Raw genomic sequence first — 17895 nt, 5'->3', positions numbered from 1 at the left:
ACTGTTGCCCGGACAGCACCCCCAGCGCCGCGGAGGGTGACACAAGAGGACGCAGACGGGAAGGCATGCGCATGCAGACTTGGACTCGCGAAAACAGAAAAGAGAGAAACTGGAAAGACATCGCAAGCGAGAAGCGCGTGGCTAACGGGGGGCGGCGGTGTCCCTCGAGAAGTGTGTGTAGGCGAAGCCGTGCCGCCGCAACGCGCTTTTATCGCCGCGAGAGGGAGACAGGTCTTGTTCTCGCGTCTTCATTCACTGCCCTCGCACCGAGGTCTTCTCTTTCGGAGAGTCCAGCTCTCCCCGCTATCTTTTCTTCTGTAAACCCTGGACTTTCGCTCCCTTTGCGTCTCCTCCACTTTCCAACGAGCTCTGAAAGTTTTTCCCGCTCCTTTCTCCCCCCTGTGCCCGAAACGTCGCATTTTTTAGCGCTGTTCGCAAAGTCGTGCCCTCGCTGTGGGCCTTCTCCAGAGCAGTCCTTCCCTTGCCAGCCGCCGCCTTCTCAAATCCCTGCTTTACCGCCCCTCGCCTCCTTCCACATTTTCTCTTTCCTGGCTTTCTCAAGACCAAACGCAGCGGCCAGTCCCTCGCCCGACGCGCGCGGTCCCCGGCCGTCGCAAAGTCGCCGCGCCGGCAGAGTCCTGTCCACGAAAAAAGTGTCGTTTTGCCAGGCGCGAGATCTCCCTCCCCACCTGAATTTCCTCGGTGTTCCTCGTCCGAGCCGACGCTCGCTACTCACAAAGCGAATTCCCACGGCCGGAGTTTCCGGCATCCGCCGCATTCTGCCAGCGGGCCCCGAAGAGACACGGCGTGGCGGCGAAATCGTTAGTTCCGCGTCTCTCGCCTCTCGCCTCTGCCGCATCCTGTGCTTTTCCCAGTCCTTCTTCATCGCTCTTCTTCCCTCCCTTCCTCGTTTCTCTCTCGCCCTCTCTTCCCTCCCTTCTCTTTCTTCCCTTCTCTTTCTTCCCTTCTCTTTCTTGATTTCTCCCTGTTCCCTTCTCTCTATTCCTTCTCCCTCTTCTCTTCTCTCTCTTGCCTTCTTTCCTCTCTTTGTTTACCTGCCTTCCCTTCTTTTCTATCGTCTTTTCTTGCTTTCCTCGTCGTCTTCTGGGCGCGCGGGCAGCATGGCGAAGAAGGGAGCACGCCCGCGCCCCACGGGCCCCACCGCCAGAGGAGATACCTCTTCCGTGTCTCCTTGCACATCGGAGACAGCGGGAGCGTCTCTCTGCTCTGGTCCTGTACTCGACCCCTCGGTTTTCCAGTCCTCTCTCGACTCCGCAGGGTTTTCCACGGTGAGGCCGACGAAACTTCATGCGAAACAAAGAGACCCGCACTCCCCCGCCTTCCTGCGATCTCGCTCCTTGTTTTTCTCCTCGTTTCCCTCCCCCTTTTCTCTTCTCCTTTGCTCTGTTTGTTTCCCTCTTGTTTTTCCTCTTGTGCCTCTCTGTCCGTTTCCGCGCGAGGTACGAGAACACCTCAGCCAGCTACCCCGCCATTTCCTCGCCAGTCTCTCCCGAGTTTGTCTCCGCGACATCCCTGCGCTCGCGCGCGTCTTCACGGAACCGCCCAGACGCACTTTTGCGCGTGGTCGGCGGCCTCCGCTGGTTTCTCTGCCTCGCCGCTTCCCGACTTTCTTGGCAGCCTTGTCCACGCTGGACACGCCCCGACGGGAACACGCCCGGGGGCCTACGCCCGTTCGCGCTGCTCTCTGCGTTTTCCATGTCTTTTGCCCTCTTGGCTCCCTTCTGTCTCTTCCTTCGCGACTCTCAGGATGCCAGAGACTCGAACGCCATCATTCTGCCTCCGAGGCGCCCCGCCAGCGCGACCGCCGCGTCGCCGCAAGAACCCGAAGTGGGGCATCAAAAAATGTCCAAGCGGAAGCGCCGGAAACTGGAACAACTGCAGGTTCGAACAAGCCTTTTCGCCTTTCCCCAAAAATTTATTCGCGGCAACATCTGACTCTCTTGAGGCGTTTTCTCCTCTGCGTGCACACGTAGCACCAGTGTCCCGCAGTCGCCCGAATATCGCTTCCAGAGGCGTGACCTCGCCCGTCTGTGCGTCTCGTTTCTTGTGGAGAAGTGACGGCGCATGCATCCATGAAAACTTCGCAAACGAGCGAGACGCAAGCCGACAAGGAGCATCTGCGCTCTTGTTGGCGATGAAATATGCTCTGTCTTTGCCTGCAGCAACACACTTGCATGGGAAGGAGGGCGGCGTGCGCTGAAGACAGGCAGACAGCGGAAAGGTCGGGGCAGCTGCTGCATGCGTTGTGGGAGCTCTTGAGAAGAATGTCGACGTTTTTCGTGGTTCCGGCTTGTGGACTTTGGAAGGTCTTTTTCTCTTTGGAACACATGTCGGTTGTCTGCCTGCGGGCCTGCAGAGGAAACACGACGCGAATGCTCGCAGAGAAGAAATCCTCAAGGAACTGGAACTCTATCGCCTAGACAGGAAAACGACTGGTAAGCACTGCTCCGTCAAACGTTTATCTTTGACAGAACGTGTGTTTCCTAGGGAGGAGATCTGCGCCTGTTCTGTGTTCTGTTGACAGGCGGCGGGAAGAGGACAGACAGGCGTTTCATGACCTTGTTACCTCGACATCGAATGCGACCTCCGTCTCGCCGCTCCTCTCTGAGTCTCGCCGCCTCCGATAGGTGTCGCTGCAGTCTACATCTGCACATCCACTGTGAATGTGTTTCTGTCTCTCTTCTCTGGTTTCTTTTCGCTCGCCGTGCGCCCCATGGACCCCGTCGACCTGCTTGCAGTTGCGGACGACCGTGAAACGGCAGAAAAGCCTGAGCTCCAGAGAGACGCCCCAGACCCCTCGACGCTTTCCCCAGAAGAGTCGCGAAGTGAGGCTGGTCTCCAGTCGCCTGGCGCGGCTTCCTTCTGCAAGTCGGAGGCGACGCCAAACGGCAGAGACGGCATACGCGAGACGAAGAAACCGGCGGCGTTTGCTGCCCTCGAGCCTCTGCGGAAAGGGAAGAGAAAGCGCAGGGAGGGTCGCCAGGAGAAGCGGGAAGCACTGTAAGCCTGAGCGTTTTTTATGGCGGCTCGCTACACGTGAACAGTGCAGATTCACCCCCACCGTTTTTTCTAGTCTTTTACTGCGCACCTCTATTTCAGTCACAAAGAGGAGGCAAGGCGCCCATGAAGCCTGTTCCGCTAGGGACTCTCCTGACGACTGAGCAGCGAAACGCGACCATCGCCCCTCACAAAGGAAATGCTTCCACACGTCCAGATGTACACACACTTATACGCATATATATATGTATATATATATGTATATATGTATATATATATATATGTATATGTGTTGGGGTGCTCTGTCTCCCCCTTGGGGTGTGTGTGGGTCCTTTTGTATCTGCATGCGCCCACCAATCACTTAGCCGCTGTGGGGGCGTCCGTATTTCTGGATCGATTTTTGACGGTCATTTCCTGCGTTTCGTTTCACTCTTGGGGTGCCGCTCATGGAGGTTCCCCTCCACAGGTTTGGAGTTCTGCCTCAACTGCGTTCAAGCATTCGAGGTTGTCCATGCGCCTCCCGCCTTTTCCCTCTTGCTGCTGTCGGTTTGCGCATGCAGAGAGCAACAGTTGCGATTGGCGCACGAACAACAGATGCAGCAGAGGAGTCAGGACTCGACGAAAGCTCGGGACGAAGGACTGAAAACACAGTGCGCGAAAGCGAGGAAGACGCAAACACCACAGCCAGAAGGAAAACAAGCAGACGGTAACTGCGCCAAACGCAAACTCGCAGAGGAGAATGCAACAGCCTCAGCTCAGACATGTTGCCAACTTGGGGAGTGTGAGGACCGCGAGAGTGAGATCAAGGAGGCCAGACAAAGTGGCGATTCTTCTTCTCCGTCTTCTCCGTCTCCCCCCTCTTCTTCTTCCTCTTCTTCTTCTTCTTCTTCTCCCGTGACGTATGCGCCTCTGCTGGCAACATCTCAGATCCGGAGATCCGAGGAAGTGGAGAGGACGCGCCTCGCGTTGCCGGCTGCGGAAGTGGAGAGCAAATTCGTGAGTTTTTCCAGCCAGCACCGACACCCGCGGCGCCAAGAAGCGGACGATGTTGATTCGGACGAACACGACGGCTCGGTTTCTGGGACAGACGTGGAGGGCCAAGAGGACGAGGAGGCGAACAACCGAGAGGAAGCCGGAGAGCAGGGGAAGCAGCGCAGGGATTTCGCAGATTGGCGGCGTCGCTTGGAGCTGAAGGAGGAGAGAACGCGAAGGCGCGAAAAAATGATGAAGACGCGGAGGCATGCAGACGTCATATGCGTGTCAGGAGAAACAGGGTCGGGGAAGAGTACGCAGGTAAGCTGGTTTCGGGTGTACCCTCTCTCACGCCTCCTCTTGTGCCTCTCCCTTGTGCCTCTCTACGGGGTCACACGGATTGCCTGCTGCGTTCTCTTGCTTCTCTGCAGATTCCCCAATTCCTCTTTGAGGCCGGAATCTGCTACCCCACGCTCCACCTCCCTGTCACACCTTCTGCCGCAACCAGCGCGTCTTCTCCGTCTTCTCGCGTCGTGTCTTTGCGGCTGAAGATCGGCGTGACGCAGCCCCGTCGCGTAGCCGCTGTGATGGTGGCGCGACGCGTCGCTCAAGAGCTCGGATCAGAAAAGCTCGTTGGCTACCACGTAGGCGAAGAGAACAGTGGGAATTTCGATAGACGGTTTGCCGGGCACAATACGTTGCCTCGGTCATTCATATCGCTATCGTTTCCCTCGTTTTTCGTCCTAGCAGACGCCAGGAGTGCTGTCGCGAAAAAGCGCCGCTTCAGACACACTCATCTTCATGGACAGTTCCCATAGACCATTCTTCAGAAGTTTTTCCTTCGTGTCGAACAATGTGATCCTTTCATTTTCGAGCCGGCGTTTCCACAATCGAGTTTCCCTGCTTGTGCTCCGGCTCCGCAGATTCGCCACAAGAGCGAGAATCTCGGCCCCGAGTGCCGCATCAAATTCATGACGGACGGCGTCCTGCTCAGGGAAATTCAGCGCGACTTTCTCTGCTCGTGAGTGCGCCCTTCCCACCTCGCAGGCCCCTGTCTGCGGTTGCCATCAGCCAGTCCCCTCGCCCCTTTTCTTTTAGCCGCGATTTCCTTCGCAGACAAAAGGCTCCACCTTAGCCCCGGCGCCGCGTGCGCTGTCTCTCCGGCGTTTTTTTTTGGGAAGAGAGCTCACACCGAGAGCGCAGACCCTAAAACTCGCAAACAGAAGATGAGCGTGTGGCCCGTGCCTCGGACCGCTGCTGAAAACGCTCGCGTGCTCTTGGTCTTTTCTTCCGCCTTCTCAGGGAGTACGCATGCATCATCATCGACGAGGCCCACGAGCGCTCCGTGAACACGGACTTGCTTATTGGTCTTCTCTCGCGTGTCGTGAAGCTCCGCCGCAGCAAGTTCGAGGCCGGTGAAGTGCCGCTCCCTCCGCTCAAGTCAGTGGCTGCGGGTCGTTTTGCCTCCACGGCTCCGAACGGCACACACGCAGGCGTCTCTGTGCAAAAGCTCTACCAAAGACGCGTCGACTCGAAAAAACCGCGACTTTGTCGAGTTTTTCTTTACTTCAGAAGCGTCTTGTTCACTTGGCGGGGATGTATCGCGAACGAGCGGGGGGTCAGTATCGCCTCGACGGGATAACGGGAAACACCAGCGGGGCTCAGAGGAGGAATCTCAAGGCGCGTGCTTGTCCCCGCCAGACTTCGGACGGGCCAGCGTCTCAGCTCGTGACTGTTCTGCTGCGGAACGAGGCAACAGAGGCGTCCACGTGTTTGTTGCCCCACACGGTTTCGCCCCACATCTTATGGCCGGATGTGTATGTACACCGCCTCCTCTCGCTGCAGACTCGTGATCATGTCCGCCTCGATGCGAGCGAAGGACTTCACCGAAAATCCCCTACTGTTCTGTCCCCCGCCGGCGCTCCTCTCCATTCCAGCCAAGCAGTTCAAAGTGGCGTCGTTCTTCTCGAGACGCACGCCGGAGAACTACGTGGACGCGGCTATCAAGAAATGCATACAGGCTCACTGGTGAGTTCCAGTGTACGTACACCCGAAACGAGCGTGGCCCGGACTTCCGCGGCAACCGCCGCGTCTCGACACTCGCCTTTAGCGTTGTGAGTCCGTAGATATCGCACCCTCTCGACAGTGGCCCTGATCAGTCTCTTGGACGCTTTCCTGGCTCTTTGTCTTTCTTTCGCGCCCTCTCGCGTGTCTGGGCCGGTTTCCGCTTCACCTGGTGACTCACGCTCGGAGAAAAACAACCGCCTGGGGATGGTTCCACTTCGGTGTCCTTCATCTCTGAAGCTCCTCCGTTCCCCGCTTGCGGGCCTCTCTTGTGTCTCCATTTTAAAAGACGTGTGCAGCTAAGGCGAGAGAGAAACGCGCATGTTCCTGTCTTTTTCCTGGTTTGTTCGCTCCTCCGCACGTGCAGCGTATGGCTTCCACATTCCTTGTGTCTCGGCTGCTGTCTCTTGTCTCCGTATACATGTGTATACGTTTGTAGTGCGGTCATTAAGAGTATCAATGCTTGTCTGTCCTCTGGTCGTGCCTCGCCGCAACTCCCTTCTCTGCGGCCGTATGTACATATTCGTCTCTCTATCGTTTGAGATCTCGAGCTACGTAGATGTAGGCTTGCTGATTTCGGGTGCTTTCTGCATGCATGTCTGCGACGTGCGGCGCATGCAGCAAGCTTCCGCCGGGGTCGATTCTTCTCTTCGTGACGGGCCGCGAAGAAGTCGAGGAAGTGGTGGCAGCCCTCGCGCGGTGGGACAGGCGACGCGCAGAGCGCGCGCGGAGAGTGAGGCCTCTGCCAAGCGGAGACACTGGAACCGTGGAGCGGGGCGAAGGCGAGACCGAAGTTGGAGAGGAGAGCGAGGAGGCGTTTCTGCTTCCGGAAGAAGAGGCGGAAGCGACTGGATCGGGCGGGAGGCAGCAGGCGTCCGATGACAGCGGAGATGACGAGGATGGCCAGTCCGGCGCTGGAAACTGGAAGCCAAAGTGCGACACGAGAGCCGAAAAAGGCTCAGCCGGACGCTCGCGGCGAAGCGTCTCTTCGTGGCAGCTATTGGACAGTGAATCCGAGGCCGAGAACGAGAGTGCAAATGACGGAAAAGATGATCGTGGAGCGAGTGCACTTTGTTCTTTGTCGCCTTCTTCTGCTGTCTCTGCTTCTCGCGCGGCCGTCTCCGACGAGAGTCTGTCGACGGAGAAGCCCGTGAGTCGCCGCGAGCGGCGCGGCGAAGGCTCCACCGTCTGGCGTGGTGCAGGGGGCGCAGGCGTGAGGAAGAAGGAAGAAAATTCCGAGTCGAACCCGGAGGAAGAACCGTTCTATTCCCAGTTGACGCCGATTCCGCTCTACGCTGCCCTGCCGCCGAGGGAACAGTTGAAGGCCTTTCGTCTCCCGGAAGATCAGGAGCGGCTCGTTATCGTTGCCACAAATGTCGCCGAAACTTCCGTAACTCTGCCGAATGTGCGGTGAGTCTCAGAGTCGCCGTTCCGGCTTGCCGCCTTCCCTATGAGACAGGAAGATACCCAGACACGCCTCTCGTTCCGCCACAAGAGGCGTGATCGCTTCTCCGATGCATGCAGACAAGCAGAGACGTCGAGAGGCGAACCCACACAGAGATGTGCGTGTCGTTGTAGAAGTCGGCATTTGCACTCAGCTCTTTCTTCCTCTGCCAACTTCGTTTTTCTCCATCTATGTGATGGTACATCTCTTTTCAAATATATCTATCTATCTTTGTATATCTATCTCTATATATTTACATATGCGATGCTTATGCGTGTCCTATATATATATATATATATATATATGTGTGTGTATCTCGTACTCGAACACCAGTCATGTTCGTCTACAAGGAGAGGCGTTATAAGGAGAGCGAGCGTTCGTAAGATGGTTATTTTGCCCGTTCTGCTTCTCACCTTTGTGTTTCAGATACGTGATTGACACAGGTCGCGAGAAGCGGCGAGTGTTTGCCTCCGAAGATGGAGGCGCCTCAGAGGTTTCGTGCGTCTCTCGGTTTCAGATTTCCTTCATCACACAGGCCTCAGCCCTCCAGAGGGCAGGGCGCGCAGGCCGTGTCGGGGCCGGTTTCTGCTATCGCCTGTATTCGTCGAGCGTCTACGAACACATTTTCGAGCCGTCCAGCCTCCCCGCGATCACCACGACGCCCCTCGACTCTCTCCTCCTCTACATGTCCAATCTCGGTGAGCATCGCCACCCGCGGAGACGCCTCCGAAGACGCAGCGAAAACAACTCCTCGATTTTAACGCAAAGGGAGGAGAGAGTGATCTACGCAGTATCCGTGTGGTCCGTATAGATATGCCGATATGTGTCTAGACATATCTCTCTATCTTGATACCTGCACAGATGTATATACTGTCTTACCTACACAAACACATATACATATTTGGTCTTCAGGTGTTATAGATGTATATATATATATGTATATTCATGTTTCTTTTTCTATGTTTATTTGCGTAGGTGAGGGTGTGTGTCGATGTTGTATGTGTGCTGCTCGATAGATCTGAGGATCCTCATGTTTGATCTGTATCCTTTTCATTTTTTTGTTTTCCTGAGTGTTGCGCTTTTTCCTTTCGTCTCGGGTGCTGGCTTGTGCTGCGTCCAGGAATCTCTCGCCTGTCGTCGTTCCCGTTTCCTTCTCCTCCGCCAGCGCGTGCTCTCGCTGGGGCCCGCGAACGTCTGGTGGCGTTGGGGGCCTTGGAGCCCAGAGTGCTTCCAGCGGGCCTGGCTCCGTTCAAAAGGGGACAGCTCGCCAGCGACGGGGCCTTGCACGCACTTGGCGCGCAGCCACCCTCGGGCAAAGGCGGCGAAGAATACAAGTGCACGAGGCTCGGGGCGAAACTCGCAGACTTTCCGATCCCGCCGCGCTACGCGAAAATGCTTCTCTTTGCTTTGCTCAAGTAAGACCAAGAAAAGCGGCCGCCGGCGAGTTTGAACGAAGCGCTGGGGATTGACGGCGAGACGTCGAGTCCACCGCAAGAATGAGTGAAGACCTCGAAAAAGGAAGCGGGGCGTCGGACGTAGACGAGGGGAGGCAAGAAACGCAGAAAGCAAGGAGCTGGCCGCCTCGTCGGTGTTTCCTCGCCCGTGTGCGCTTCCCATTTCCTTTCGTCTTTCTCGCGCCTTTGCGTGCTTTCAGATCGCGACAGCTGGGGCCCGACTGCCTCGCCCTCTGCTGTCTCCTCGTCGGCGCCCTGTCTGTGGGGGAGCTGGCGGCTCCGCGCGCGCGTTTCACCCGGCCGCAAGGCGAGAAGCGACAACAGGGCGCGGCCACCGCGGACCACGCGCGAGCCTCAGCAGGCCTCGAGGAAGACAGCGATGAAGATGGAGACGACGAAGACGAAGACGATGAAGACGAGGGCGAGGCGAACGCGAAGGCCCCGGGTTTCCTGTCAGAAGAGCGGGAGAAGGACGCGACGGGGTATCCGTGGCAGGAGTACAGCAACGACATCGACGCGTATCTGTGGATGTGCGGCGCGTATTGCCACGCCGTGCATCGCGGCAAGTTCTGCCGGCGCTTCGGCTTAAATGCGAAGAAGATGAAGGACGTCTTTCTGCTCGGGAACCAGCTGGCGGGCATCCTGCTGCCGCTGTACATCCGACAGGCCAGCAAGTCAGCAGCGGAGGGGTCCGCAAAAAAGCGAAAACATGACGAGAAACCCTCCGTTCTCCAACTACCACTCAAACCCCAGCCGCCCTCAGACCGCATACGGCTCGCTCTCCACGCCTGCGTCCTCGAAGGCCTCGTGGACCATGTGGCGGTGCTGGTGGAGGCTTCGACAAGACGCGACCTGACCGGGGGAGGCCCTGCGCCTTCCAAAAGCGAAGGCGGGTACCGAACCGCCGAACTCAAGACGGCTGAGGACGGAAGTCAACAGCTCGCCTTTCTCCACCCTTCTTCCAACCTTGCCAAACACCGGTAGGAACCCACGAAACTAACGGGGAACAACAAGCAAACAGCGGAGAAACACGAAACACACGATAAGACACACACAGCGCTGTCACTTCACCCTACTGTCTACTCATACAAACATATATATATGTAGTCATATACACGCATACACATTGTTGTGTGTATATTTGTTTTTTTCTGACTGTATTCATGTTTTGTTCCAGTGTGCCTTGGTCCTGTGTTGTGTCTTGGAATTTCGTGGGTTCTCTGCAGACTGCGTCCGAAGCTGGTGGTTTACAATTTCATCCTGACCACGTCGAGACCTTTCCTGCGAGACTGCCTGGCCATCGACAGCGAATCTCTCAGTCTCTGTTCGTCACCGCTGGTGCGCGTTGGCGACTTCCTGGAGATCCCCGCGCCCGTGTAAGAACACTGTCTCTCGCAACCTCACCCGAGAAAGAAAAACAACGTTTCGAAGTCCAACGTATGGACCGTCTACTCCTCACATATGTATATATTTATGTATGTGGGTGTATGAATACGTATACATATACATATACATACATATATATATATATATATATATATATATATATATATATATGCGTAGCTTCACATTTAGGTACATCTTCAGACCTATACATACAGGTCTGCAAATGCATTCATATATGCATATGCATATATATGTATAGATATGGGGATATTTTGGTCTCCTGTTTGGTTCTGGAAGCCTCCATTATTTTGTTCTTCTGTTTGCGCCTTTGTTGCCCCACTCTCTCGCTTTTCTCTGGCGTTTCCTTGCTCGTTTCGCCGTCCACTGTTCGCCCCACCACGTTCTGCACGCCGCTTTCTGTCTCTTGTTCGCTGTATCGCTATGTTGCCTTTTGTCGCTCTTTTCGCTGTATCGACGTGTCGCCTTTTGTCTCCTGTTCTCAGCTACGATCCTGGGCGAGACGCGGTGGTGGCGTGGCAGAAGCCCATGTACACTCCCTTGAGTTTGCCGCTGCCAGCTGTCGAGGGAGAGCTCCCGGAGACGCATGCACTCTTCTACCCCACGGTCGCGTGCGCCTTTCTGGAAGGCAAACTGTTCCCCAAGTTGGCCGCCTTTGCCTCGAGTCTCATCGTGGCACCTCAGACGGCGCTGGCAGGGGCCAGGACCTCCTGCCACGCGCTTCGCGAGTTCCTGCTCCCGCTCGAAACCCATAAGCTGACCTGCAGGTGAGTCCGGCTCGCGTCCTCAGACGGAGCAAAGACCAGGCTCTCGCGCGCCTCTCCCAGTTCGGCACAGAGCAAAGTCCACCGCAGAAAACCTTCCGAAATCAGGAAGCCGAGGGGAGAGCAGTCACGCTCTGTAGCCTCGGCTTCGCGAGAGCGTCGGGGACGCACCTGCGATTCGCCGGCTCTCTCAGCGTGTATCTTCCCAAAGATACGCATACATGCATAGATATAGTGCGCGTGTTGGTAAGCATATATATATATATATATATACATACATAGGTTTGTGTGTATGCATGTCGGCTTATTTTTTCAAAACCCTATGGAGGTATATGCGTGTAGCTGCGCATATACGTAAAGGCTGGGCATGAGACGGGACACCGTACGGAGATAGAGATTTGTCGAGAAAAAGGAACGTCTTTCGGGTCCAAAATTAAACCCGATTCCGTGGTTGCTACCGTGATCACATCTGTCTCCTTTCCGTTCCACAACGCGTCTTTTTGTGCTCCGCTCTTTTCTCACAAGCCTTACCGACACGAGCAGATAGATAGGTGTTTTCCCTTCTGTTTATTGCCTAGGCACAGCCTTGGGTAGTGGCTGCTTGAGTCTCTGTGTGCAGCCGCAGGTAGAGCGATCCGTCGAAAACGCTCGGCGTTTGCATGCTGCTTTCTTGCATATCTAGTTTTGAATCCATAGGTTTCAGCCGAAGAATGCGGGTGAGAACGCAAACCGCGATGAGGGTGGCAACCGAGCAGCGTGCCACAAAATTTTTCAGCAAACAACTGTGCTGCGTTCTTTTCAGGAAAGCGTTCGTGCAAATGTGGAAAGAGAAAAAGGGCTTTCTCCTGTCGGAGTACATCAAGCTTCAGCGTTTCGCAGACTACAAGAAAATCCGCGAACTCAGTGACCTGTGGCCGCCCCTCTGAAAACACCTCGCTCACACGCACGCGCCTCATCCCTCTTTCGTCGTTGTACATACAACTACATGTACATACATATATAGTCTTGTATATATATATATATATATATATGTATACACCAATGCATTTGTCAGAAAAAGGTACTTGCGTGTGTATTTGCTTCTACACGAGTGCATGCATAGATCGGGCGAGGAACATCGGGGACAGTCCACTTTCCCTGCATGCAGAAACGCCTGTGTGAAGCTGCAAAGTATTTGTTGCATCCAAGAGACGTTTTACTTTGTTTAAACAGATGCGTCAATCGACGAAGGACGCTTGTTTCTGCAAGATTCGCTTTTGTCTCCCGCAGTCGTTTTGAAAGGCACTCCATCTCCTTCCCGTACCGCTTTGAAACTGTCACTTAGAAGGCGAATCTCGCCCTTGCAACTTTTAGGCGGAGAAAAATTGAGAGCGACTGTCTCCGTGTTCCCGCGTGCCGCCATTGTTTCTGGAGGCTCCGTGGAAACGAACTCTGGGCGCTCCACATTCTCCCGACACAGTGTTTAGACAATGCTCCGTTTCTCCTATGGGCCCCACATTTCAACGTCGCCTGCTTCCCGGGTTCAGCTCGGCGAAAGTGGGAAGACCAACGTGGATTCTTCCAAAGTTGTACAGATAGTTACGCATGTATTTTACGAAGACTAGGGCATATAAGTACCATTGAACGTGTGTGCGTAATCTACCAGTGTTGAGACGCATAAAATATATATATATATATATATACATATATATATGCACAAGAGTAGATCAAACTCTGTCGTTATACGTGGATCCCTGTATGCACATGAATCTCTGCGGACAGCAGACGTGCTGAAAGGAACGCGCCCGAAAAGTAACTTGTTCATTTCAGCCGTGCCTCTGGGGTTTTTGAGGAGCGTTCACAGAACATTAATGGGATGTCGCTACGAGTGGAGCGAAGCGAACGGAATAATCACGTTCCCCTTTCTCCAAATCTTCGCTAGTTCGACACCGAGACAGCGAGAAAAGAATGTTTGGCTCTTCCGGTTGACACGTGCATTGACGACACAATCGAGTTTACACTGCTGCGCGAGGAAGGCATCAAAAAAATTTAGAAAACTGCATCCGAGTTGTGCAAACTCAAAGTTTTTCCCTTCGACGCTACGTTTGGGGACAACAACCAGCTTCAAGTTCTTCGGCCCGTTCCGTCCATTCCTCCGACTCGGAGGCTCCTCTGAATTAGGAAATCATCTATCCAGGCCTTCCGCTTTCGATTCGAGGCAGTGCCTCGAGCCGTAGACAGATTTAAAACGGAAATCAAGTGCTCCTACCTCAAAAATACACGCTTCGATTCCTCTCTCTCGGCACAGACGTGAATTCTGAACACGCATACAAATAGGCGGGCGCTTTCTCCAGTTCCGTTTTCACATGTCGACACTTTTGCCTGAGACTTTCCGTTACTCCGTTTTACGGCTGCACTACTTCGTGCATCCCGCGCAGCTGTGAAACACGGCGACTACCGTTTCGCTTTGCTGTCGGTTTGTCTCGGCAGCAGGGACGCGCCAGAGACGCGAGTGAAAACTTCCAGCCTCAGAGACGGGGACTGATGTTCAGGAACTTGAGCCTGCGTTGGTACTCAAATTCCTCGCAGAGCTTCCTTCCCACCTTCATGCGCTGCCAGGCGGAGAGGAAAGGTTCTTTCCCCATTAGTTCTGCGAGGGCTATGGAGTCGCCTACCGCATTGTGCTCGTCGTTCCGGTCTCGAGACCTGCCAGTCAACTGAGCGTAAAGCAGACTAAGACTGTGCGACTGCTCTCGCACATTCGGCCACGGCAGAGCGCGGGAAAGCGTGAGTGTATCTACGGTGTACTCACACCCGACATGGCGGAAAAAACACCCGCGAGAAAACATTTTAAGGGCTGTGCGCGTCGACGTTTCATGGCGCAGCAGCACGGGGATGTCAAACGAGGACCCGCTGTGAGCGACAAACCAAATAGGCACATCGTAGTCAAGAGAATTTGCGATTTTCTGCGCCCACCCAGCCCACTTCAAAAGAGCCGTCTCCAGCGGGATACCTGAAAGAAAAGCAAGAGCATATCGGACGTTCTTTCCCCCAACCACGCGCTCACTTCCTTCCCCGAACCTCTACAACCGAATAAAATACCCATAGGAACATAGTCTACATATGTGTAGATGTATGCGAACATATCTCACGCTCTCTCTATATATTTATATATAGGTATAGATAGATAGAAACACGTATGCATGAAACATGATGCATCCGTGTACGTGTAAAACGACCTGTGTGTACGCGTGTCAGGGCAATATATGCGGTCTCAGCACGTTGAAAGCGTTTTCCAAGGAGACCAACCACTAACGAGTCTGCTTAACGACTTCCTGCTCACGGTTTGCATCGAGTCTCCTCTTCAGTGCACCTGCGTCTGCCCGAGTGTATCCCCTTCCACGAGAGAGCCTATCTCGTCTCAATTCGTCTCTAGGCCGGAAGACCCTCTGCGTTTTCGACTTGATTTTTGAGGCCACGGGTGTCTTCAAGGAACTCTCACCTTTCTTGTTGAGCAGCGCTTTCGTTATGCCTGTCAGATCTCGCACTTTTTTCGGGATCCACGAATGTATCCGAATATAGGCCGAAAACACATGTGGCTCGCCCCAGAGATGAGCTTCGGCGTCGCGTAGGACAGGGCAATTGACGTAGTGCCATCTGCCGTCGCGGAAGAGACGGGGCACGCAGCCGATCTGCGTAATTTCGCAAGACTGGATACACAGACCTGTGGTCTCTAGGTCCTGCGAACGCAAAGAAGGACTGCCGTGACAAAAGCTTGGATTTCGCGAACACACACACACACTCACGCCAATTCCCTGATGCAGACGAAGCAAGAAAACCAACTGGTCTCTCCACAGATTCCGAAAAGACGTCGACATTCCTCTTTAGAGAGTCAAGAGAGAACCCGTCCTTCGCGACCCGCCTACAAGTTTCGTTCTGCCGGAGGCGGTAGGCCTACGATGAATCTGCCGGCTCGTCCATAGAGCAGTCATAAAGAACTTGGTTGTCTGTATCTCGTAACTGGAGTCCTATTTTCAGTAACTTAGGTACTACAATTTGTCTCTATTCGAGTTACACAGTTCTGGAACGGGGTAAGGGGGGCGTTTCGGCACCCACGCCAGTCTTACCCAGAAGAAGCAGAGTGCTCCTACTTTGGGATCGACTGAGCACGTGAAAAAGGAAGACAAGCGGAGACAAAAAGAGAGAGGCGGTGAAAACTCCCCGCTGTTCGCTCGCCGCGCCGGCTCGATGCGGTGTTCGTTTGCTTCCAGGAGCAACAGACCAGTCAACGGGATGCCTCTGCAACGCAACACGGAAGAAAGCGCTGGCACAAAGGTCCCGGCAGTCCAGGAGAACAAACGCAATGTGGTTTCTGTGCCTTTTTGCTCGCATCGGCGGGCCATGTGTCAAAACGAATGCAAAAAGGATCCTGTATTAGAGGTCATGCGCGCCTGTGCGCATTCACGCCTCCTGTGTACATACAGACCCATGTACGTATGCCCATACATATATAAATATATATATGCGTGTGTAGATCAGCAGATGAATGGGCAGATTTACGCGAAACAGGGTTTGGGGCGTGTGTTGGCTTCCCGGCAGAGACATTTCTTTGGAGACCGATCATGGAGAAACTCTGTGGAGCGTCAACCAAAGTGTCTCTTTCTGTGCTCTCCCTGACGGGCCATGTGCTGTACGTTTGCAGTTCACGCGCCCAAAGGCTTACGTGATTAAGCCAGCTCGCAAGCCCTTGAAAGGTTTCCCATCTGCGGTGTAGCGCAGGATGTCTGCGACAGTCCCTTTCACGCGATCCTTGTGCACGCAAATAACTTCGCCTCTACCATAGCCACGCGGGATAGAGTTTTTCTCTGTTATCCGCCCTTCGCCTTCCACGCCCTCTCCAGTCTCTCTTTCCCTGCCGTGCCCGTCTTCTCTCTTCCGACTTCGCGTCTCCACTTCCTGTCGGTCTTCTCTCTCTCGTCCTTCGGTCGCTCTCTCTTCTGCTTCCTCCTTTTCCGGCCTCTCGTCTCCCGCTGATTCCTCGGCTGCGTTCGAAGTCTTTGTTGGGAGCGGAAAGAGCACAAAATCGCCGGGGCCTACAGCGCTTGCCTTTGCTTCACAGATCTCGGAGACGCGACTGGGGGAAGGCCTGGCCCACGCGCTCCTCCCCTCTTCAGCTTCCTCGCCTTCTTCCGTTTCCTCCACTTTCGTCTTTTCTCGGTTTCCCTGTTCTTCCGGTCCTAGGTATTCTCGCTTCTCGGCGAGTTCTGCAACCCGCGACATGCCCACGTTTTCTTCGGAAGAGAGGCTACGTCTCTTCTCTGCCTGGAGTTCCGCGGTTCTCATCTTCCCCCATCCCTCTTCCCAGACGAGACGGCCATGAACACGCCGCACCAGAAGGAACAAAAAGGGGAGACAAAATGCAAGAAGACACGACCCTAAAAAGAGGCCCGAAAAAGAGAACGGGGAAGACGCATGAGCGAAGAGCTGGAGGGTTAGTGATTGAGAGACACGGGGGCGCTTTGGCACATGGTGATTCCGTGTCGCCCGTGCTTTCTTTCCCCTTCCCGGTTGGTAGAAGAGACAAAGTTCAAAAGACAGATGGTCGCTTTCGGGCTCTCCGGAGAGGCACAATTCGCTTCTCTCAATACCCTCCCTTTTCATGCTCGAAACGTTTCGCGCAGAGGAAGCGGCCAAACGCCGGGTTTGCGGAGACACAGCGGCAGCGCACCGCGCATGTTTGTTTCCTGCGTGGTCCCTTGTTGAAATTCGGGGAAAAGCAAGACTTCCAAAAAACTCTCCGCTTCCCGGGCAAGTAAAACCAGGCTTGAGGGGGCCGGGCGCCGAGTGAATCTTGTCTCGATGCGCCGGCTGGAAAGACATGCGCGGTAGAAAATCATAAACATCCTAGACGAGCATTTCATCCCAGATCTCTGCGCACAGCGTGGCGTGAGAGACTCAACTGTGCAGCGAGGGATGGGCACGCAGGAGTTGGAAGTGGACAATTCGACGGAAGAAAGCAGACTCGTGTGTCCGACCTCGAGAGCTCCAAGCAAAGAGGGCGCCTCGAGGCTGCGCTGTTTGAGGCGGAGACCGACACCGACGGCAGGCGACCTCAACACTGGAAGCGCTCCCGGGTTTGTCTACAGTCACGACGTTTGAAGAGTCTCCACTGTCTACGTTTTTAATGGAGAGAACCGCGAGAACGGGGACCTTGTGTCAAGACCAGCGGTGCCCATTAGACAACTGGCTGCGCATGCAGACACCCGCACACCCGCGCTCCTGAGAGACAAGTCTCGTCCCCAGCCATGCACTAACAAGTGAAAAACACTCTAACCACGGAAAAAAAAGAGCGCCGAGTTCGGGAAGAAGAGGGCGAGGAGCACGATCCCAAAAACCTCTCCTGCAGACTTCGCAAAGCGGTACATGGGACCTTCGACGTAGCTGTGAAGTACGCGTTTTTGTTGTAGGCTCTCTCAGCAGGTGTGCCTTTGCTCTTTTTGGGCCCCCAACGTCTTGAGAGAGCGGCTTCTCTCGTAAACGCTTTCCCCGTAGATCTCCCGAATCTCTCCATGCCGACACCTGCGCAGTCAAGAGGAGAGGAGCGATTCACGCACCCTCGACACACTTTGGAGAACACTCCAGGCGTTTCCTTCGTCGCACAGCGCCAGCGCGCAACTTCGACAGGACGCCGGAAAGGCGGAACGGAAAACGTTCTCCGCAAAGATCTAGCTCACGTGAAACCATGCGCGAGCGTTCAAATTGGACGTTCCGTTGGCCGCTGACACACTGGCGACAG

General features: G+C 54.8%; 2 protein-coding genes across 2 annotated transcripts; one reads left to right on the top strand and one right to left on the bottom strand.

Moving 5' to 3' along the window:
• Positions 1-2734: 2734 nt before the first annotated feature.
• Positions 2735-12046, top strand: NCLIV_001920 (putative ATP-dependent helicase; the record flags this gene model as incomplete). Its single annotated transcript, XM_003879690.1, has 13 exons — positions 2735-3021; positions 3579-4311; positions 4422-4634; positions 4914-5011; positions 5293-5430; positions 5836-6018; positions 6676-7464; positions 7925-8196; positions 8664-8913; positions 9153-9932; positions 10179-10328; positions 10842-11123; positions 11923-12046. The coding sequence occupies 13 exons, from the start codon at positions 2735-2737 to the stop codon at positions 12044-12046; spliced, it is 4299 nt and encodes a 1432-aa protein (XP_003879739.1).
• Positions 12047-13627: 1581 nt separating this feature from the next.
• Positions 13628-16442, bottom strand: NCLIV_001910 (conserved hypothetical protein; the record flags this gene model as incomplete). The annotated part of the gene is made up of 4 exons (XM_003879689.1): positions 13628-14112; positions 14602-14839; positions 15251-15398; positions 15823-16442. 4 exons carry the CDS (start codon positions 16440-16442, stop codon positions 13628-13630), a joined length of 1491 nt encoding a protein of 496 aa, XP_003879738.1.
• Positions 16443-17895: the final 1453 nt, after the last annotated feature.

Source organism: Neospora caninum, chromosome Ia (assembly GCF_000208865.1).
Source record: "Neospora caninum Liverpool complete genome, chromosome Ia".
In the NCBI taxonomy this organism is placed as follows: Eukaryota; Apicomplexa; class Conoidasida; order Eucoccidiorida; family Sarcocystidae; genus Neospora; species Neospora caninum.
Note: the sequence above shows the minus strand (reverse complement) of the source record. Positions and strands in the feature narration are given on the sequence as shown.